We start from the raw sequence: 24,430 nt of genomic DNA, 5'->3' as shown, positions 1-24,430 counted from the left end.
GATACAGATTTTAGAGTCAGATAAACCTGAGATTTTAATTCTGGCCTTGTCTTTTTTTTAAATTAAGTAATCTATTTATTTGGCTGCCCCAGGTCTTGGTTGCAGCCACAGGACTTTGATCTTTGTTGAGGCATGTGGGGTCTTTCAGTTGCCCAATTCTCATCGCAGCATGTGGGACCTAGTTCCTTGACCAAGGACGGAACCCAGACTGCATTGGAAACATGGAGTCGTAGCCACTGACCCACCAAAGAGGGCCCTGGCTTTGTTATTTATTAATTATATTACCTTGGCTTAAACCACTTAACCTTTTTGAGCCTCTTTCCTCATCTGTAGACTATAGATTATAGTACTGTGCCTTGGGGGACAGTTAAACTAGATAAGGAATGTAAAATATCTGGCCTCACACATGGCAGACAATAGGTGGTAACTTGTTCTTGTTGTATCAGGTTGGACTTAACAGTAAAATGATCAAATCTTGTGTAGTTTCAGAACTGTCTCAAAATGAAAAGTCTCTAAATGCTAATAAAGAATGATCCTGCTTTCTTTGTAAAAACCAAACAAGATGATTTGTAAATATTCACCGTGTGTAGTGATGGATCCTGGCATCGCTGCTAAAAGTGTTTGGGGTGTTTGCAGTGGTGAGGTACCCAGGCAGCACCATTTCTGATTCTGCTGTAACTTTTGTTGACCTGTCCATGCTGTGAACTTACATAAATCTCTCTGAATCGTTGTTTCTCTTTGTTTATAACATCTCCCAACACAGTAGTTAGGTGGGGCAGGGAGCCTCATAAGTCATCGAGCAGTGACATTATTTCAGGTTACTTTTTCCTTTACCCTGACTTTAAATGTTATGGTCATTAAAGGTTTTATAAATGGTTGCTTACATACATGAAAGTGAAAATGTTAGTCGCCCAGTCATGTCTGACTCTTTGTGACCCCATGGACTGTGGGCTGCTCTGTCCATGGGATTCTCCAGGCAAGAATACTGGAGTGGGTTGCCATGCCCTCCTCCAGGGGATCTTCCCAACTCAGGGATCAAACCTGCGTCTCCTACATTGCAGGCAGATTCTTCACTGTCTGAGCCAGCAGGGAAGCCTGCACATGTAAATGGTTACAAATGTGCTTACAGGCATGTGCATCTATGCTGATAATGATAATAAAATCAGCCAGCATTCATAAAGTTGTTATATAAGCACCGTCTTAAGTGTTTTGTAACACCTGAACTCGTTTAATGACAAAACAGCACGAAGAGTTTGGGGTACTCTCACTTCCCTCATTTTACAGGTCAGGGTACTGAGATGTGGAGAGATTAAGTAACTTGTCTAATAAAGAACAGAACTGGGATTGAAGCTTGCAAGACTGGTTGTAAAGTCCATGCTTTTAAATACTAAACTGTAGGGCCTCCATGTATAGGTAGATGTATCTACATATAATGAACATTCTTGTGTATGAGCACGTAGAGAAAGACAAACACAAGAGGGAGACAAGAAAGTTGATTCGTTCTAAACCTTGACTCATGACGTTAATGGTTATCTAGTTTGGACTTTTCTGAACATTTTTGTGCTATGAGCTCTTTTGGCAATCTGGTGAAAGGAACCCCCTTCTCAGAAACATATATTTTAAGAGCTTAAATATTATGTAACAAGAATGCAGAGAAAATCAGCTGTATCAAAATACAGTTATCAAAGTATTTTATAATTATGATGTAGCAATATACTTCCATTCATTTTTTAACCAATAAATAGCAAGATCTAATGGCAGATGTAGCAACTATGATAATTTGAAAACAGCGATGAGTGTAAATAATATTTTAAGATAGCTCAACAATGATAATGAGATAATATGTAAAAATATTTTGTAAAATCTCAAGTACCCTCAAAATATATGTCCCTCCCATGTTGTTATTCTCATTTTATATCAGGACACTCAGACTCAGCAGTTAAGGAGTTTAGCTGCATAGCTAGTAACTACGAAGTTAAAACTCAAACCAAGTCATTGGATTATGGATCCTGTCTTCTTTCCATTATTCCCATGTGGCCTCTATAAAAATAAGCAGATAATTTTTAAATCACCACAAATGTCTTCCCAAGATTGTGGCAATCTGAAAGGTATGAAGAAAGAGGCAGGTGAAAGGAGATAAATGCATCTTTGATGCCACACAAAGGTAACATTTCAGAACAACCAAATAAGATATCTGTAGAGAACGCTGAATTCACTTGTGTTGGACAGTATGACGCCATAGCTGTTGTGCAGAGTGGCATGGCTGTCACTCCATGTAACAGTCATTGCCTCCAAACGCTGGAGTTGAGCTCTGGCTTCTGCACGTACCAGTCTGTACAGAGGTCTCCTGTTTCAGCTAGCCTTAAAATAACCGACTGCAGCAGAGCAGTGGGTTTCCAATCACGGCTGCAGCTCAGCTTCCTGAACTGTTATAGACGGCACATGCAGAGTGCCAGCCGCAGTTGGTGGTGGATTAAAGGCTACCTCCACAGTTGCCAGAATAATTAAAACAACACAGCACACTAGCCAGCTGCTTCCTATATTAGCTGTCCCTGATAGGAATGCAAATTTAAGTGACTGCTGTCCGGTGAGTACTAGTTCGCATCGTAAGTCCTGCGTTTGTACAACATGTTGCAGTTACCAGACACTTCCAAACAGTGAATCATCTCATCTGTTCATCAGAAGCAGCTGTGGTGGAGGCTGGACAGGTATTAGCTGAATGTTGTAACCAAGGAGATGAAGGAAAGGAGTAGGATAGCTAGGTAAAGGAACAGGCCTTTCTCAGCTACTCTCATTTAGCAGGAAGCTCAGAACCTAGTGGGCTGCTCACCACTTGGAAACTAGCATAGAGCCACTATCCCCTTAAAGCAACTCAAAGCAGGACCCAGGTGAGGAGGCTAAGGGCTGCTTTCTCTAGTCATACTAAGGGATACATGCTTTCAGCTGCCCCAGGTGCAGAAATGTTCCTTACAGGCACAGCATATTGGATGGTGGTGACACAACCAAATTAAATCTTCCCTGTTGGGAAATATAAATATCGATGACAGAAAACCAAAGTATGTCAGGGGATGAAGAGAACGCTTTCCCTGTATCTTACAGCTGACTTTCTAAGAGCGAAACGGCTGCCCTGGGATGCAGAGTGACCTGTTAACCCTGTGGTTCTGACTTCGCTTTGGCCCCGAGAAATCTAATCAGTCAGGATTACCCCAATGTGTGCCGATTGCCTCCATTTCTCACATTCATTCTTATGACCACCGGTCCTGAATCCTCTCCCTTATTCAAACTTCTGAGGAAGGGTGCTTCTCTAGGAGGAAATTATTGCATGAATTACCATTATCTTGCTAACAGTAAGTACTACTGTCTTTGCTTAATACTAACAAATAAGATGCGGATTGACAGTGTCTGTCAATTATGAAAGACAATAAGCTAGAGACTAGCATTTTTTTCCATTGGTCACGTATGGATGTGAGAGTTGGACCATAAAGAAAGCTGAGCACTGAAGAATTGATGCTTTTGAACTGTGCTGTTGGAGAAGACTCTTGAGAGTCCCTTGGACTGCAAGGAGATCCAACCAGTCCATCCTAAAGGAGATCAGTCCTGGGTGTTCATTGGAGGGACTGATGCTGAAGCTGAAACTCCAATACTTTGGCCACCTGATGCGGAGAACTGACTCATTTGAAAAGATCCTGATGCTGGGAGAGATTGAAGGCAGGAGGAGAAGGGGATGACAGAGGATGAGATGGTTGGATGGCATTACCAACTCAATGGACATGAGTTTGAGTAAACTCCGGGAGTTGGTGACGGACAGGGAGGTCTGGCTTGCTGCAGTCCATGGGGTCGCATAGAGTCAGACACGACTGAGTGACTGAACTGAACTGATTCTCTGTAAGTGTCATTTTTCACTCTAGAAGGACTCAAATGATAAAAGGAACATGCTCTACCTGTAATACATTTCAGTTCTGTTAATGAATTTGGGCTTAAATGAGTCCATATCTATAAATGCCGTGATAGAATCTCTGGAATCTTCTGGATTAGATATTGGAGCTCTTTGTATAGAGAATAATACCTAGCACTGCATGACCACTCAGAAGACTTATGCATAGGGGCTTCTATCATCAGATATGTTGAGTCAAATTAAAAACTTACCTCCATCTTCAAAACCAAGATTCTGATACAGAACAAAAACCTGCCTCTTCCAGGAGCTGGCTTTCCCTGGTGGCTCAGCTGGGAAAGAATCTGCCTGCAGTGTGGGAGACCTGGGTCTTCACTTCCAGGAGTTACTGTACATGGCCTGAGTATTTTGTAATGAGTGAAGTGAAGTCACTCAGTCGTGTCTGACTCTTTGCGACCCCACGGACTGTAGCCTATCAGGCTCCTCTGTCCATGGGATTTTCCAGGCAAGAGTACTGGAGTGGGGTGCCATTTCCTTCTCCAGGGGATCTTCCCGACCCAGGGATCGAACCCGGGTCTCCTGCATTGTAGGCAGATGCTTTACTATCTGAACCACCAGGGAAGACGAGTATTTTGTAAGGCTCTTTCAAATTTCAAGAGCAGTTACCTTTCTTGCTTTATTAGCAGCATACATGGAAACATGGATCAGCAAAATGAGTTATTGGAGAAGGTATGAAGTACTTCGGGGTCCCCATACATCCAAGGTTCAAATATATATTGAAATATTTAGAGCTAAAACAGCTTAGTTTCAGGCAAAAATAACTGAGACCAAAGCGTGACATGTTCTCTTTCTTCATTTAGCAATTGTATTTCCCCAAAGCAAATATTTTGTGTGGTCAGTTTTCTTCCTCCGTTAGCAGTTCATGGTAAAACACCTTAAAAATAACTGCCTTCCCTCATGCTCAACTCATATATGATTACCCTCAGCCAGTACGTGGATATCTGATCATTTGTGATGAAAGTAAATTTTTTTCACTTAAAGTGTTATGGTATCTTTTTTTGTTGTTTAAAAGTAAAGTTTTTGGAGTTTTAATACAATATATACAGTCAATTTTATGCTTTTTCAGTCTGTAGTTACTTAATTTTAGCAAACATGTGGTCATGCAATTACCACCACAGTCAAGATGTAGAACAGGTCCATCACACCCCAAATTTTCCCATGTCCCTTCATCATCAATCCCTCCCCACATCTCAGCCCCTGGATGCCCCTGGATCCCACTGGTATGCTGCCCCATAATTTTACCTTTTCTGGAAACCCGTGTAGATGAATCATGCAATATGTACCCTTTGAGACTGTGTTCTTTAACTTAGCATAATACATTTGAGATTTTTCCATGTTATTGAGTAGATTAGTACTTAATTTCTTTTTATTGCTGAGCAATGTTTTGTTGTATAGATTTACTTCAGTTTCTTTTGTCATTTTCCAGTTGAAGGACAATTGAGATGTTTCCAGGTTTTAGTACTAATAAATGAAGCTTTCATAAACATCCACATGCAGGTTCTTATGTGAACATAAGCCTTCATGCTTTTATTTTTCCTGTGTACTAAACACTCGATGAAATTATCGGGCCATGTGGTAAGTGTATATTTAATTTACTATGAAACTGGCAAACAGTTTTCCATAGTGGCTGTGATGTTTATGATACCAATCCTACCAGCAAAATCTGAGTTCTAGTTTTTCCACATCCTCACCAAGAATTTGTTATTGACAGATTTGTTTTGGTTTAGCCTTTCTAATAGATGCGTAGTAGTATCACATTGTGGCTTGAATGTGTTATTTTCCTGTGTATTAATGATGTTGAGCATCTTTTCATATACTTAATTGGTGAAATGTCTATTCAGACCGTTTGGCCATCTTAGTAATTTCATTATCAGCTTTATTATTCACTCCTAAGAGTTCTTTATTCTGGATAGAAGGCTTTATTAGATATCTGTTTTACAAATATTTTCTCCAACTTTTTGTGACTCGTGTTTTTATTTTCTTAACAGTGTCTTTCAAATAGAATTTGAAGTCTGGATGAAATTCAATTTATCGGTTTTGTAAAGGACTATTCTTTGGTATCATCTCTAAGAAATTTTCACCTAACTCAAGGTTGCAGAGATCTTTTACCTTTGTTTGCTTCTAAAGGTTTACGCAGTTGTAGAGATTTTACATTTACATTTATTATTGATTTTTAGATAATTTTTGTATATGGTAAGAAGTATAGGTTTTGATTTGTTTTTTTGTTTTTATATGTGGATGGCCAATATTTTTAGTACCATTTGTTTAAAAAATTATCTGTTGGTTTGCCTTTGCACCTTTATCAAAAACCAATTGATCAGGGAGGGATAAATTAGGAGTTTGGGATTAAAATATACACAGTACTATATATAAAATAGATAACCCACAAGCATGTAGTTAAGTCCTCTCTCTTTTTTTTTAAAAATCTTTTTATTGGTGTGCTTACACCATTTACCTACGTGCATGTATATGTGTTCAGTCACTCCGTCGTGTCTGACTCTCTGTGACCCTGTGGACTGTAGCCTGCCAGGCTCCTCTGTCCATGGGATGCCCCAGCAAGAATACTGCTTCCTCCTCCAGAGGATTTTCCCAATCAGGGACTGAACCTGCATCTCCTGCATTGCAGGCAGATTCTTTATTGCTGCATCACTGGGGAAGGCCCACTTACTTATAATGTAATCATTAGTGTTAGAATTTAAGATTTCCAACTTGTTATGTATTGTTTGCTGTTTTTCATTCCTCTTCTTTCCATTCCTGTCTTCCTTCCTCTACATTTCTTGAATGTTTTTAATGTTTCATTTTAATGTATATGTAGTGGAAAGGATTTATTGAGATCCACCATACCAGCATACATACCAATTTAAAATGTGCAATTCAATAGTTTTTTTCCATATTCACAGAGTTGTACAGACATCACAACAACTGATTTTAGAACAGTTTCATTGTACCCCCTATAACCGCTAATTCCTTTAGCTATCCTCAAACACTTCTCTTTCTTTTCACTCCTGGTCCATGCAAGCACTTGATGTAGAATTCTGGGTTGACAGTTCTTTCTCCTCCCCCACAACACTTGGAAAATGTGCCAGTGTCTTCTGGCCTCCATAGTTTCTTATGAGAAATACACTATAATTTGAACTTAGTCTTCAGAAATTTGATTTTGACTGACTCAGTATGGATTTCTTTGGATGTATTTTGTTGAGCTTTGCTCAACTATTTAAATTTGTAGGTCTGTGTCTTGCACTAGATTTGGGCCATTTCTAGTCATTATTCCCTCAAATATGTTTTTATCTTCTCTCTTTCCTCTCTTTCTGGGGCTCTGATGATATGAATGGTAGAAACTTTGTTACTGTCCCACAGAGCCCCGAGACTGTTGATTCTTTCTCTTTCTATCTTTTCTCTCAGTTGTTCAGACTGAATAATTTCTGTTGGTCTGTCATCCTGTGATCCTTTCTTTTGTCATTTCCATCCTGCTGTTGTGCCTATTTAATGTGATTTTCATTTTGGTTATTTTATTTGGTTTTTTACTTATTTTAAAGATGTTATGATTGTGATATTTTCATTGGGTTCATCGCTTTTTTACTTTTAGTTATTTCTTTTTTTGGCTGCACTGGCTCTTTGTTGCCGCATGTGGGTTTCCTGTGGCGGGGTGCACAGGCTTCTCACTGCAGCGGCTTTTCGTGCGGCTCAGCGCAGGCTCCACGGCTCACGGCTCTCGTAGTTGCAGCATGCCGCCTCTGGAGTGTGGGCCTCGTAGTTGTGGTACACGGGCTTCGTTGCCCCACAACTTGTGGGATTTTCCTGGACCAGGGGTTGAACCTGTGTCCCCTGCTTTGGCAGATGGATTCTTAACCAATGGACCACCAGAGAAGTCCCACCGAGTTTACCTTTATGTTTTCTCTCATTACTGAGGCTTTGGATTTTTCCATTTGCTTCAGGAACATTCATAGTTGCTTATCAGACTTTTTATGACAACTGCTTTAAAATCTTTGTCAGCTAATTCTAATATCTGTACCATCACAATTTTGGTGCCTGTTTATATCTTACTTAATATTTTCCTGATGCTTGGTTTGTCTAGTAATTTTGCATTATATCTTGAACATTTTGTGTATTATGGTAAAGACTCTGAATCCTATTTAAATCTCCTATTTTAGTAAACTGATAATCTGTTTAGGTTAGAATGAACATTTTGTTCCAATTTTGTGGACTGTGGTTCAAAAGTCAAAATTTTTCAAAGCTCTTGAAAGTTATTTTCTGGTCTGCCCCACTTTTGTAATACCCTGGCCAATTTAGAACCTGGGCAGATTTCCACTAAGAGTTCAATTCTCAAAGCTTTTTCTATTTTAACTGTGGTCAGTCCCATACATGGTCTGCTAAAAGTTATCCATGGCATCATGCGCTGATATAAAGAATTGCTTTCTCCTCCTTTGTTTTCTCCACTGTTTAGTTGAGAAGGGATAAGGTAACACCTCATTGCTGTCCTTTGCCTGACTCAGGGCATAATGCTTCCTAGGCCTCCTCCCCCACAGTCTCTGCAGCATCAGATGGAAAGGGAAAGAGGTACAGTTTGTTGTCACATGTGCTTTGAACAGAGGGAGTTAATAGCCAAAAGATTCCAGTGCTGCAGAGCTGCTGTCGTCCTGATGTTTTGATGGAGAGAACAGGCTTCTGGGGGAATTTTGTGAATGGGCCTCTTGGCGTTTCTGGTGTTCTGGCCACTTCAGCACCCAGGCTGTCTATATATATAGGAGGCAAAAAACCCAAGTCTGAGAACTCAACACCAGATTGTTCCTGGAGTTTCACTGCTCTCTAACCAATTTGCCTTCCTTTCACCACCTTTCATTTACTTTTTCTGGGGTGTTTAGTTTTAATTAGCAGAAGGATCATGGTATTATGCACTTGTTCCTTATTGTCTAGAACAGGAAGTCAATCATGATTCGTTTTGTAGTTCTCAGAAACATGCCACAATGCCTAGTGTATGGTCTGCTACTGCTGCTGCTAAGTCACTTCAGTCGTGTCCGACTCTGTGTGACCCCATAGACGGCAGCCCACCAGGCTCCCCCGTCCCTGGGATTCTCCAGGCAAGAACACTGGAGTGGGTTGCCATTTCCCTCTCCAATGGATGAAAGTGAAAAATGAAAGTGAAGTCGCTCAGTCGTGTCCGACTCTTAGCGACCCCATGGACTGCAGCCCACCAGGCTCCTCCATCCATGGGATTCTCCAGGCAAGAGTACTGGAGTGGGGTGCCATTGCCCTCTCCGAGTGTATGGTCTACATTAAATTTTTTTTTTTTTTTGACAAAGAGTAAGGGAGGGAAAAAATAACCTCATATCTCAAAATGTTAATTTAGTATAACATAGAAGTTAAGAACATACCGCTTAAAGTCAACAATCAGTTTGAATTTTAGCTTCACCATCTACTTTCAGTGTAAGGTGAAAAAATTACCCAACTCCTCTGAGTGTCAATTTCCTGTAATGTAGGTATGGTACTATCTCTCTCATAGGGTGAGTAAAACTGAAGTGGTATATTTAATGCATTTACCCCAGTACTTGATAAGAAACAGCTAGTAAATATAGTTCCTAGTTATATGAGTGATAACAACAATATTTATCAAATATCACTGTTTGTTTCTTATCCTCACAGGGAACTCTGCCCTTAAAGACAAAGAAGATCAGTTTGGGAGAACACCACTTATGTATTGTGTGTTGGCTGACAGACTGGATTGTGCAGATACTCTGCTGAAAGCAGGAGCAGATGTTAATAAAACTGACCATAGCCAGAGAACTGCCCTCCATCTTGCAGCTCAAAAGGTAAGAAGTCAAATTACTGTGAAGAGTAAGCCTTTTCTGTGGTATTTGTAAATTGATTAGTGGAACTGTGCGATGGACAGATGGGAAAGAAATCTCAGGTTTATAACTTTATTTTCATGTTTTCTCAAAAACTGCAGTCTTTAAACTGCAGAGAGTAAGCATAGATAACCATCATTTATCCATGTTCCTCAAGCAATGAAGTTTATTTTCTTATCTAAGATTAAGCTGGGGAAAAGGAAATAAAATTACATGGATAGTATAATTGGACTATATTAAACTATATTACAAGTCAGTTTATGCATTGGAAAAGGCAAAGAAAGAAAGAAAACTACCACACACTAAATTGTCAGTAGTGGTTGGGTTTGGGAATTTCATGGCGGTTCAGTGGCTAGGACTCTGAGCTTCCGTTGCAGGGAGCATGGGTTTGATCCTTGGTCAGGAGCTAGCTGCAGTCCACGGGGTTGCGAAGAGTCGGACACAACTGAGCGACTTCCCTTTCACTTTTCACTTTCGAGCATTGGAGAAGGAAATGGCAACCCACTCCAGTGTTCTTGCCTGGAGAATCCCAGGGGCGGGGGAGCCTGGTGGGCTGCCGTCTCTGGGGTTGCAGAGTAGGACACGACTGAAGCGACTTAGCAGCAGCAGCAGCAGGGAACTAAGATCCCAGAGGCCATACACGTGAAGCACAGCCAAAAAATAATAGTCAGTAGTGGTTGGATTAAAACAATGGGAATATATATGAATTTTAGTACTTCTCATTGTTTAAAATGTTTTCCTTAGTGAGTGTTCCTTTTACAGTAAAAAGCTGTAGTCTTGTAAAATATGTGGCATTAGAAGCATAAGTTTATTTTCTGAAATGTATTTTTAAATTTTTTAAAATCTAAAACTATATTGCTAGTATAAATTATTTCAAATTTTTAAAGGCTTGTTAAGAGCTCAGTTTTTTTAGGATTAAGCATATCAAATTTTTTTTTTAATGGGAAGCTTCTAAACTTATTTGAAGATTTTATTTACCTGAAAACAGTTTTTCTCACCATGAAATTTTGGTCTATAAAATGTATTTCTGGTGCCTGGTATTTTTCTCTTTGTTATTTTAGATGTGTATTTTTGGAACAAAAAGCAATGAAAATTAGTTAGATCCAGCAGAAACTATTAGTTATTTCCCATTAAGAAATGTGAACCAGATATAGCTGATTAATTGAGGGGTTAGAAAAATACCTTTTCATTAGCTGAAAGCATAAAAAAAGATTGACATTAAGATGTACTTCTGAATATGCTAGTTACATGCTCTTATCAATTGGGTCTGTCAGGTTATTTCCAAAGTTATTGCTCTTGAATTTGCTTTTCATTACAGTAATTTAAAAGAATTCTCCCTCATTTTCAATCTCTCTTTTAACTACTGCTCAGGTATCTATAACCTTTCACCTAAGCTTGTCAGCTGTTAAAAGTATTCAGTCAGGAAGGGTAACTCTATTTAACTTGTTATCATGAAAAAGTAAACATTTCAGATTGGGAATAGCCCCAGTATTAAGAATTTAATACACTTTAGATTTTTTTTTCATTGTGATTCATTTAGGTTTAAAACTCAACTTCAGAAATGTAGGTTAGGGTAAACTAAATTGCACATCAAATGGATCATGTGAGAAAAAAAGAGAGTTTAAGTTGATGATCTAATCACATGACATTTTTGTAGAGGCATTATGTGAAAAAAGTTGAAAGGGGAGTGCACAACCAGACGTGTGAATTGTGAAGTCTCTTGGTGAGATGCAGTACATTGTTTCCATTTGCATTTTGTTTCTCCTTTATTTTTTTAAGTAGTGATTTCTTTAGTGTCAGAGAATAAATAGAACTATGATTTACATGTCACAGTTCACATAACTGATTTTATAAATAACAACTTTCACGGTCTTGCAGCTTTCTGATAATTATGCATTTCCCCATCTCTGTGTTGCTGTGTGTTTTTGTGTGTTTGCCAAAAGCCATAAGACATCTCTAAGTCATACTGGTATTAGTAGAATACTAGTTAAGTTATACTAATATTAGTAGAATTTCCAGAACAAGGGTGATAATCATTCTTTAATACTCTACTCCGCCCACATCAAACCTGGCTACTGTGTTTGGTTTTGTGTGTCATGCAAAAGCACCATTATTTAGAATCAGAGATAGTATAGTTCAAGCAGGAATAAGATGGTGGAGGATCTAGAAATAATTTTCAAGAATGGTTGGAGATGTCCCAGGTCTGTAGCCCACCCTGCCTTTCAGCAGACACAGACACAAATTCTCTTCAGAGAAAATAGCTTCGCCTTAAACTCCTCATAAATATTCAGTTCAGTTCAGTTGCTCAGTCGTGTCCAACTCTTTGCAACCCCATGGACTGCAGCATACCAGGCCTCCCTGTCCATCACCAACTCCTGGAGTTTACTCAAACTCATGTCCATGGAGTTGGTGATGCCATCCAACCATCTCACCCTCTGTCGTCCCCTTCTCCTCCTGCCCATATGTATTAAAACAGACCAAATATGATCTCACAGTGAAAAATCATCAAACACATAAGGAAGCAATGTACCGTCAAGGAGAGTCAGCGGAAACAATAAACAAATTTCTATCAAAAACATTAAAAACACAATATAAAGTAACCATTGATGGACTATTTAAAGATACATAAAAAAGAAATATTTAAGATATAAAAAAAGAAATCATAGTAAAGAGCTACCAACCAGAGACTTTTGTGACTAAGCGTAAGTTCTCACCATGAACCCCTATTTTTGAACAACTCGTCTGCCAAAAACATCTGAAAACTTAACAAATATATTGTTTGAAGACATCGGAAACAGTCAGCACAGGCTGGGTCATTCAGAGGAGGGAAGCTTGTGAAATTAGCTCCACATTCATCCTGGCTTTTCCCTTTAAGGCATTTTCCAAATTGGAGTGTAAAAGAATGCAACCCTAGCAGGAAGCAGGATTCTTAGAAAACTGGAAAAACCCAGGTGGAGTTTGGTGTTAGCAGTAGCTGGAACTTGAAAAGCAAACCCTGAAAACCTGAGTATAGATTCCTCGCAAGTCATTAGCAGCTACTTTGGAAGAGGATAAGAATGGAGATACATAAAAGCTATTAAAGTTCAGGCCAAGAGAGAGGAAGAGTTGGATCCAGAAGATCTATTGTGGAAGTAGAAGTGTTCATTCAGAAAGTAGTTGCCAAGTATCTGCTCTGTATTGTTTATACACCTAGTTGTTGTTCAGTCGCTCAGTCATGTCCGACTCTTTGCGACCCCATAGACTGCAGCCCTCCAGGCTTCCCTGTCCTTCACCAGCTCCCGGACCTTGCTCAAACTCACGTCCATTGAGTCAGTGATGCCATCCAACCATCTTATCCTCTGTCATCCCCTTCTCCTCCTGCCTTCAGTCTTTCCCAGCTTGAGGGTCTTTTCTAATGAATCAGCTCTTTGCATCAGGTGGCCAAAGTATTGGAGCTTCAGCTTCAACATCAGTCCTTCCAATGAATATTCAGGACTGATTTCCTTTAGGATTGGCTGGTTTGATCTTGCAGTTCAAGGGACTCTCAAGAGTCTTCTCCAAAATCACAGTTCAAAATCATGAATTCTTCAGTGCTCAGCCTTCTTTATGATCCAACTCTCACATCCAAACACGACTACTGGAAAAACCATAGTTTTGACTATACAGACCTTTGTAGGCAAAGCAGTGTCTCTGCTTTTTAATATGCTGTGTGGGTTGCTCATAGCTTTTATTCCAAGGAGCAAGCATCTTTTAATTTCATGGCTGCAATCACCATCTCCAGTGATTTTGGAGCCCAAGAAAAGAAAGTCAGTCATCGTTTCCATTGTTTCCCCATCTATTTGCCCTGAAGTCATGGGACCAGTTGCCATGATCTTAGTTTTTTGAATGTTGAGTTTTAAGCCAGTTTTTTCACTCTCCTTTCACCTTCATCAAGAGACTCTTTAGTTCCTCTTTGCTTTGTGACATTAGGGTGGTGTCATCTGCATATCTGAGGTTATTGATATTTCTCTTGGCAATCCTGATTCCAGCTTGTGCTTCATCCAGCCCGGCATTTCTCATGATGTACCCTGCATAGAAGTTAGATAAGCAGGGTGACAATATACAGCCTTGACGTCCTCCTTTCCCAATTTGGAACCAGTCCCTTGTTCCATGTCTGGTTCTAACTGTTGCTTCTTGACCTGCATATAGATTTCTCAGGAGGCAGGTAAGGTGGTTTGATATCCCCATCTTTTTAAGAATGTTCCACAGTTTGTTGTGATCCACAGAGTCAAAGGCTTTAGCATAGTCAATGAAGCAGAAGTAGATATTTTTCTGGAATTCTCTTACTTTTTCTATGATCCAGCGAGTGTTGACAATTTGATCTCTGGTTCCTTTGCCTTTTCTAAGTCTGTCTTGAACATCTGGAAGTTCTTAGTTCACATACTGTTTGAAGCCTACCTTGGAGAATTCCGAGCACTACCGTGCTAACATGTGGAATGATGGCAATTGTATGGTAGTTTGAACATTCTTTGGTGTTGCCTTTCTTCGGGATTGGAATGAAAACTGACCTTTTCCAGTCCTGTGGCCACTGCTGAGTTTTCCAAGTTTGCTGGCATATTAAGTGCAGCACTTTAACAGCATCATCTGGAGAGAGTATTAAGAAACGAATAATACGTCTGCTGTGAGTAAGTGCTGCCAATACTGAGCCCTATTAACTTCACATCCCTTTGTTTAGTGAAGTTCTCTGATGTTTTGGATACCGAATATTCTTTTCAAGTATTGTCTGTCTTAATTCTGTTATCTGTGAACTCAAAAGTGCTACTTACGTAACATTGATATTCATATATGTGTGCATGCATGCATAATTCAACATATGTTAAAAACTTTCTGTGTAACAGGCACTGTGCTAGGCCTTGGAATGCAAAGATGAACGACATGATTCCTGCTCTTAAATTGCTCACAAACACCACAGATAAAGATATTAAATAACGAAAAAAGGTATTGAGTAACAAAGTTGGCCTATCTACTGTAAAGTGCATATACTTACATGTGATATTAATTTACCTAAGTAAATCTCAACAGCCATAACATGTAAGTAGTCATTGCTGTTATTACTGACCCAAAGATTAACCGTTTTCATATATTATTTATTACAGTTTTGGGATTTTTGTGATAATGAACTATGTTGTGGTATCTTAGATTGATTAATAGGAAAAACTCATGTTTGCATAGCATTTCATTCTTGTCTCTGTTGGAGCCCCACTGTCTCATATGTATGATAATTATTACTTACTTGTGTCTTTCCCACCAGATTGGAGTTCCAAATGAGAGACTTGTTTTATTTTTGAATCCCCCAGAATCTAGCACAGTGTCTGATTTGTCTTGGTTGAATGCATGAATACATTTTGTGTTACTTATATAGAAAGTCATTATTAATACAAATGCTAGACATTTTGTTTATTAGAAACATTTATCCAGTTTCAAAATACATATATGGGAAAGCTTATTAAACTGTGTTGATTGACTTAGTTATTCTGACACATACTTCTCTGGAAACAAATTACTATTAGTCCAAGTAGCTAAGGAAATGATAGACATGAGAATAAAATTAATCTCAATATACTGTATGTCTGTACCTAGTTTGTTTTTCATTTAGCACACTCAGTTTAATCCAAGAAAGAAATCAATCACACCTCTTCTGGGTTTCTTACAAAAGATATCTCACTGTTAGAAATGTTTTCATTCAGGGAACTACTGTTTCTCTGATTTGAACAGATACATTTATTTGTTGATAACAATGAAAAAGAAACTTTAGCAATCTCACTAAACGTCAATAATTATGCATTTTTAACCTTCCAGGAGGTTATTAATTTGGCTTCAAGAAGATGAAGATTACCCACCTACTTTGAAAAATTATATCATGTTAAATACACAAATTAAAGAAGCCTCAGGTTATGGTTGAGTGTTCCTTTTTTATTCATAAAGAAAATTCTCAATTCATCTGTGAAAACTAAATATTAATTTTCAGTTTTAAAAATATGTTTGCATGGTAATGATTTAAAAAGTAAAGGAGAAGAGTAGGATACCTCTGAAACTTTTCTGGAAAATTTAACACCAACAGCATTTGGTTTCCTTACCTTACACTCATATACACAAGTCTCTGTATACTTGAGACGTATGCACTGTTATATATGTGTTATACCTCAATAAAGTTCTATTATTAAAAAAATGATAAAATATCCAGAACTTGGTGACCATTATTTGTAGTTCAGCAAAAGGAGAATGGAAGCAAGCATAGTTCCTAGCTTAGACTTTTTTGTTGTTATTATTCATTGTTATAATTTTTTCATTTTTATTTTATATTGGAGTATAGTTGATTAACAATGTGTTAGTTTCAAGGGTACAGCAAAGTTACACAGTTATACGTACACATGTATCTGTTCGTTTTCAAATTCTTTTCCCAGTTAGGTTATTACAGAGAGCTGAGCAGAGTCCCCTGTGCCTCCAGCAGGTCCTTGTTGGTTACCGGTTTTAAATATAGCGATATGTGTGTGTCAGTCCCCAAATCCTAACCCACCCCTCCCTGCACCGCCCTCCCCCCAGTGACCCCAAGTTCCTTCCTAAGGCTGTGAGTCTGTTTCTGTGTTGTAAACAAAATCATTCGTATCACTTTTTCAGATTCTGCATGTAAGTGATGTAATATGATATTTGTCTTTCTCTGTCTGATATTTGTATGTAATCTCCAGGTCCATCCATGTTCCTGCAAATGGCATTATTTCTTTTTTTATGGCTGAGTAGTATTCCATTGTATATATGTACCTATGTATGTACCACATCTTCTTTACCCATTCATTTATCAATGGACATTTAGATTGCTTCCATGCTTTGGCTACTGTAGACAGTGATGAGATGAACATTGGGGTGCATGTATCCTTTTGAACCGTGTTTTTCTCTGGATGTGTTCCCAGGAGAGTGGGATTGCTGGGTCACATGGTAACTCTATTTTTAGTTCCTTAAGGTATCTCCGTACTCTTCTCCATAGCAGCTATACCAATTTACATTCCCACCAGTGGTGTGGGAGGGTTCCATTTCCGTCATACCCTCTCTAACATTTATTGTTTGTAGACTTTTTGATGATGGCCATTCTGCCCTATGTGAGGTGATTATCTCGTTGTAGTTTTGATTTGCATGTCTCTAATAGTGATGTTGAGCATCTTCTCATGTGTCTCTTGGCCATCTGTATGTCTTCCTTGGAGAAATGTCTGTTTAGATGTTCTGTCCATTTGTTGATTGGGTTGTTTGTTTCTGGCCCAGGCTTTTAAGCACTCAGGTCACATTTCCCCAACCTTCACCTCAGGAGCTATTTGGAAGCTTTGTATCTATGCTGTAATCCAGTGGTTCTTAAATTTGAGCACACATCAAGATGACCTAGAGTGTTTAGTAGGTACTTCCAGGCATCTCTGTGGCTGTATTCACTCAGTCTGTTTAAAACCAGTTTAATAAGTGCTCACTCTCCCACAAACTGGAGCCAGTGGATATCTGAAGTGTAAGCGAGTGGGGCTTTAGCTCTTGGTGCACTTCAGGTGCCTCAGTGGTCAGAGAAGCCGCCTGCCAGTGCAGGAGACACAGGTTCAATCTCTGGGTCAGGAAGATCCCCTGGAGCAGGAAATGGCAGCCCACTCCAGTGTTCTTGCCTGGAAAAGTCCCATGGAGAGAGGAGTCTAGTGGGCGCCAGTCCATGGGGCTGCATAGAGTCGGACACTGCTAGCCACTAAATACATGCTTCTAAAAGAAGACAAAAGACATTTGCAATGCCCACATTACGTGGAAAGTCTGAGCTTATAAAACCCTTATATTCTGGAATTTTAGTGATCGCTCAAGACCACCTCTGGACTGAGATGGGCTACGTTAACAGCCTCTACGTTTTATTCCATTTGACTTCAGCCTTGGCTAAGCTGCCTTTTCTGGGCAGAGAGTCTTAACCTGAAAAATCTTTACTTCATTACATTCTAACTTCTTAGGTTTCCAAGCCAGTATCAAGTTATTCCTCTTCTGAGTATTTAGAAACTATATTTAAACCTGTCTGCTGGTTTTCCAGTTTAGAACCTGATTTCAAATAATTAGTGTCTTTGAATTGAGTGTTCCAACCAAATGAGTGTTCCAACCACAACCAAGATTGGTCTGTTTTTAAACAAATCTGAGAGTTGAAATAAAAACCTGTCCATTCTTTAATACTTTGACTGTAATGTACTTCTACTTTCATAGTTACAAGAAACAAAATGTCAGCAAATCTTGATAGATATCACTACTTCTGAGTTCTAACATAGTACAGCTCCAATACTTTGGGCACCTGATGCAAAGAGCTGACTCATTGGAAAAGATCCTGATGCTGGGAAAGATTGAGGGCAGGAGGAGAAGGGGTTGACAGAGGACTAGATGGTTGGATGGCATCATCGACTCAGTGGATGTGAGTTTGAGCAAGTTCCAGGAAATAGTGAAGGACAGGGAAGCCTGGCATGCTGCATTTCATGGGGTCGCAAAGAGCTGGACAGGACTTAGCAACTGAACAACCATAACAACATAGTTCTAGTAAGAAAAGAAAAATTTCATAGTAGCTTCTTAGCAATTAGAATAGTTGAATATTAACTATTTTCTATAGAAGTAAACTGAGGTCTGGTTTGAGTTCTTCAAGGTCGCTTTTCCACTTGCGGATTCAGGAATTATCTTGTCTTTCCGGTTCCCAGCTCAGTGCTCCTGGTCATGCTCCAGTGAAGGAGAACTCGCTCTTCTGCGGCTTACTTTCTCAGACCTTTGGTTCTGTCATAGAGCAATTCTGCAATCCAGCTTCCCAGTCATCTCTCCCCAAAAGTATCCAAGTCTTTCCTTCTCTCTTCCTTCCTTCCTTTCTCTTCTGACAAAGCAGAAGACTTTATTGGAAAGGAGTGCTCAAGCAGAGAACCGTAAAGTAAGGGAACCCAGGGGAACTGCTCTCCAACGGGCTTCTTTCTTACGGGCCAGATTCAGAATTTAAACCCAGAGCTAATGCCTTTACATTAGTGTTTTTTCTTCTTCTCCTTTATGTTGTAATACCTCTCAAACACAGAAGAACAGCCTTGCAGGTTGTGTTTTGAAAACTATGTCACTTACAGCGTTTTCTTTCGAACATGATCATATTTCCTATGACCATATTCATTTTCTAATCATCTTTATTTCTTCACTGACCCCCACTTTTACTAAGCCATGAAAATTCAGGCATCTGCTTTCCACGACTAGATTAGAGATCCCCACAAGCCTAGATTCCCATGGAAACCAATCAGAAACTAAAAGGAAGAAAGAGTATATATTGAATTTCCCTGAGACCTACAGCTTGTTTTTCATTAGGCTCATGCTGATTTCTTTTAAACTCTGGGCACGGGGCCAGTGAATATTTTTACAGCTGATGAAAAGGAACTTCAGATCCATTTACTTTCATTTAAACTTCTAAAAATTAATTTTGTGTATAACATCGATTCCAAAGAAAATGTGATCATTAATTTGCTAATTATCTTCTTGTGTCATAGAACTGTATTCGTTCATATAATTTCCCCTTCTTGTTTTTTGTACATTTTACTGTTCAGAATTGAAATGAGAGGGAATCAAGGGGCTCATTATTCCCAAAATATGAATATTGTCAGCCCCGGACACAGCCTTTTCCTTGTGACCAATCACAGACCTCTTTATAGCTCTTCTGACTATGAAGCTTTTCCAAAGCCCAGATGATCATTTACTAATATAATAAGAGAAATATAACCAAAATGCTAAACTGAGGGGTATCAAGAAAACCAGGGAAGAGGCACCGGGGGAAGGCAAATTAGAACTGTAAATAAGGCCGTCAGAATAGTCTTCACTGAGATGGAAGCAGTCACATTGGAAGCAAGACTTGTAGAAGGTGAGGAAGTAAGCCATGTCAATAACTGAGGGAAGAACTTTCTTTCATTCCAGGCTGGAGGAACAGTCAGAACAAAGACTTAAAGTGGGAGCATGCCTGGAATATTGGAGGAGTAACAAAGAGGCTAGCATGGTGATAATGAGTGAGCAAGGGCAGAGTAGTCGGTCATGAGGACAAGACAGAGATGGGTGCTGGATTCACTAGGCCTTTCGGCCATTGTCAGGAATATGTTTTTATTATGAACCAGATGAAGGAGGCATTGGAGGGTTTTGAGGAAAGAAGTGATATGATCCGACATGTCTTAAAAATAATCATTATGGTACTTCCTCTGGCGACCTAGTGGTTAAGACTCACTTCTTCCACTGCAAGGGGCACAGGTTCAATCCTTGATTGGGGAACAAAGATCCCACATGCCACGGGGCATGGCCAACAACGTAATAATAATAATCATGATGGCCAAGTGAAGACATTTTTCTCCGGTTTTACTATTCCTTCACTCCTTCTTCATAAAATGTCTTCAAGTCTCTGTTCCATCCTGAATCTTTCACCATATGTGTATTTGGAGACCACAGTCTTAAGTCTAGGGGTGCTTATTGTTACTGGGTTGATTGTTTCTAAACCATAGCAGTAGACACTGCTTGGAAATATTTTTTAAATAAAAATACAGTTTTATCATTTCCTATTCTAATTCAGGACTAAGTTTGGTTGGTTGTTTATGTGTGTGTGTGGTTCTTTGGTTTTTTTAGACTTACCCGTTTTTATCTTAGATTTATACTCGTTTTTCTTACCCGGCTGAGAATAATGGAGAATCACATCATACACACACACACGCACCCCTACATACACACACACACATTTTATTTTTTACCTTGTTTATTGTCTTATACTCTACTGCAATGTAAACTCCATAAAGTTAGGGATTCTTTTGGTCTGTTTTATTCACCATTTTCTTCCTATTGCCTAGAACAGTACTTGGTACATGGTTCATGCTCAAAAAATGTTCATTAGATGGGTGAGTGTGTTTCTAAAGTCACAGCTTCATTAGCTTTCCATCATTCCCTGCATTCTGTATGCATTCTCCACTAAAGCATGTACTGACTTTGCAGTTGTCTAACAGAATGTTTTTGGAAGGGACAATAGGTCTGCTTTGCTATCCCCTCTTCTCGTGCACCCCTCCAACCCCCCCCCCCCATGACTCTTGCTTGCTCTTCAGAGAATACTTCCTCTCCTAAGACTGCATTTCTTTTTTCTTTTCCCCTCTTCTGCTGGTAAGTAGCCATGGACTGCCCGTCTGAGCGGACTCTCGCTGGAAAGGGAGTCAGTGTAGCCTGGTGGAGAGCGGAGGACTGAGTGTTTGCATCTCCACAATGTTCGTATTGACAAATGGCAGTCAGTTATTGACATTTATGTCCCTTGGTGATACTTCAATTGGCTTATCTTTGCTGGTCAAATGCCTTAATTGTTCTGGCCTTTAATTCAGTCAACGTTGGAGTTAGAGCAGAGGGGAAGGAGAAGGAGCAAGCCTAACAGAACATCAGGCTGGAGCTAGGAGGCTGCTGGCAACGATCAGCCTGTCATAATGTTATGATTTGTTCATTTTTATACCATTTATTAGCCTTTACTTGTTGTGCCATTTGGCCTCCAGGGCAGATAAAGTGCTGTCTAATTTGGTAGGTTTGCTCCTGTCAGAGCAGCCTCGACAGGGAAGGTGTTAGCTGCAGTGACAAGTAATCAATAGCTGTCGTTGTCATGAGGAACGTGAGCAGTTGGGCCTTTCATCTGGAGGATTAGGGTCTAATTGGATTGAGAATAGGGAGGGTGGGCTGTGGGGTAACCCTGTCAGCCTTGTGAAGCTGTCAAATGTCGGCCTTATTCATGGTGAAGGGAATAGGGAACGTGTGCTTTCAGAATTGAGGGGGAGGCATGTGAAAGCCCTTTATACAAAGGAAAGGATCCTGAAGTCGACTTAGCTAACATAGGCTCCCTTTCTTATTTAATTAGAGATCCCTTTGGATAATAAATCTATGTAACGTTAGAGGATATCTTCAAGCCTGGATGTGCAAACACACACACATCCACACAATACAAATCTACTTTGTTTTTTTTTTGTCTTTGATCACGCTAAAGGTAAACTGCTTAAGTGGAGATTAGAAATGAAACTATAGGGGAGAGATTGCATAAATTGTCATCTCATTGTCAGAACTAACAAGTGATAACAAGTGATAACTGTACCAAGTGATAGAGATTTTAAAGTGTTATTAAAAGAAAATGACAGAGACATTAAAGGATAGATGAGTTAATAATGAAGTATGGATATTTGATAGTATTTTTCTCCCATACTCATTTAGAAATATTGTTCCTTATAAAACAAACTCTTTCATTTACTCCCACAAGAACTAACCCAAAAAATGAAGTTATGCATTAGCTAAATTGTTCCTTCCAAATAATATACAATTTTTTATTTCTTAGTATATTATAACAGGTGCTAGAATTGGATTTAAATGATACCAGTGCTATCGTGTCAAATTCAGGCTCAAAATCACTTCTATATCTCTATATACTTATGCTATTCTTCTATATGTATCATGCATTTTTAGTATGAATGGAGAAGGTATTTGGAAAAAATGAGTTAGTTTATTCTCTAATGTAGAGAGATCCTATTACCACTTCTTCAAGGCCAAGTGAATGATTTTAAATTTCAGTAATGAACTATGCAACGAACTTAACAGTGATAAATGGTAAGCATTTATGTTTCCTTATATGTACACTATGTACAAATTAAATTCAGTGCATTTTTGTCATTCAGAAGCATATATAATTTTAAAAAATGCTTTTGTAGTATACTAAGTACTGAGAGCATTTTTAAGCATCATTTATACAGTATATTTCATGAAAACTTGAATAAAGGTATGTTGACAGTAATGTCAAGAGTGTGTGAATAAGCATTTGTAGGTTATGGATTATGTCTTCAGCCCATCCCTATAGCTCCACGGTCTCTTTGCTAGTCATTCAAAGCTCTGCTAGCCAATTTGAAATGACTCAAAAAAGTATGCCAAAAGAACTGAATGATGTACAAACTAGACACTGGATAGATGAACCCCTTGACCCCACTGAACCCTTCAAACTCCGAGAGTCATTACCATTACAAATATTGTGTTAAGTGCTTCCTGTGTAAGTGCTATCTTGAAGAGTCTGTTATAGTCCATAAAGATTCTATTCTTTATAGTCCATAATGAATATTAGCAAATTCTCAATACTGCTGACTAAGCATTTAGAATTATTATCAGAAGTACTTGTTTTGTTTGATCTAAGTTAGGAAAATTTTTAAATTTTAAAGCAACTCTCCAAAGGTTGCAGAAATCTCTCAGATTTCATGCAGTTCTTCTGTAGTTACATCTGTGAGAGTTAATTGTGGCCACATTTTCTTAACCAAGTTGCTCACAGGAAATGGTAGAAGCAAACTTGTCCTTGCAAAAGAAGTTTAACATTTAAGTAGCTAGATTCACATTAGGGTGTTTGATCAAAACATACTGTCTCTGACCTATAAGTGGTGTTTTTGCTGTTGAAGTCACATTAGATTACTTTGTTGCCTTGTAACTCCTCATAATCTTATTGATTCTTTCATTTAACAAGTGTTTATGCAAAAGCCTCTACGCTAAGTTTCAGAAATGAACCATGAATAGGACATGATCCTGCACTTGAAGACTTCATAGTTTAATGGGAAAAACAGAAAAATAAATGGTACTTAGACTATATAATATGCTCAAAATTCTCCAAGCTAAGCTTCAACAGTACATGAACCAAGAACTTCCAGATCTTCAAGCTGGCCTTAGAAAAGGCAGAGGAAAGTGAAAGTGAAAGTCACTTAGTCCTGTCCGACTCTTTGCAACCCCATGGACTATACAGTCCATGGAATTCTTCAGGTCAGAATACTGGAGTGGGTAGCCTTTCCCTTCTCTAGGGGATCTTCCCAACCCAGGGATCAAACCCAGGTGTTCCACATTGCAGGCGGATTCTTCACCAGCTGAGCCACAAGAGAAGCCCAAGAACAGTGGAGTGGGTAGCCTATCCCTTCTCCAGTGGATGTTCCCAACCCAGGAATCGAACTGGGATCTCTTGCATTGCAGGCGGATTCTTTACCAAATGACCTATAAGGGAAACCCTTAAAGGCAGAGGAACCAGAGATCAAGTTGCCAACATCCATTGGATAATAGAAAAAATAAGAGAATTCCAGAAAAATATCTACTTCTGCTTTATTGACTATGCTAAAGCCTTTGACTGTGTGGATCAAGACAAACTGTGGAACATTCTTAAAGAAATGGGAATATCAGACCACCTGACCTGCTTCCTGAGAAATCTATATGCAGGTCAAGAAGCAACAGTTAGAACCAGACATGGAACAAGGGACTGATTCCAAATTGGGAAAGGAGTACATCAAGGCTATATATTGTCACCCTGCTTATTTAGCTTCTATGCAGAGTACATCATGCAAAATGCTGGTCTGGATGAAGCACAAGCTGGAATCAAGATTGCCAGGAGAAATATCAATAACCTCAGAAATGTAGAGGACACCACCCTAATGTCACAAAGCAAAGAGGAACTAAAGAGTCTCTTGATGAAGGTGAAAGAGGAGAGTGAAAAAACTGGCTTAAAACTCAACATTCAAAAAACTAAAATCATGGCATCCAGTCCCATGACTTCATGGTAAATAGATGGGGAACAATGGAAACAGAGAGTTTCTTTTCTTGG

At 39.1% G+C, this 24,430-nt stretch overlaps 1 protein-coding gene across 4 annotated transcripts in view; it reads left to right on the top strand.

Moving 5' to 3' along the window:
* INVS (inversin) overlaps nt 1-24,430 on the top strand; it is a 124,003-nt gene that overhangs the window by 8,355 nt on the left and 91,218 nt on the right. For all 4 annotated transcript variants that reach the window (XM_043486634.1, XM_043486633.1, XM_043486631.1 and 1 more), the window contains one exon: nt 9,593-9,759. In XM_043486634.1, the coding sequence (XP_043342569.1) occupies nt 9,593-9,759 (167 nt within the window). The remainder of the gene's footprint in view (nt 1-9,592; nt 9,760-24,430) is intronic.

Source organism: Cervus canadensis, chromosome 14 (assembly GCF_019320065.1).
Source record: "Cervus canadensis isolate Bull #8, Minnesota chromosome 14, ASM1932006v1, whole genome shotgun sequence".
In the NCBI taxonomy this organism is placed as follows: domain Eukaryota; kingdom Metazoa; phylum Chordata; class Mammalia; order Artiodactyla; family Cervidae; genus Cervus; species Cervus canadensis.
This window is presented reverse-complemented; position numbering and strand designations above follow the sequence as displayed.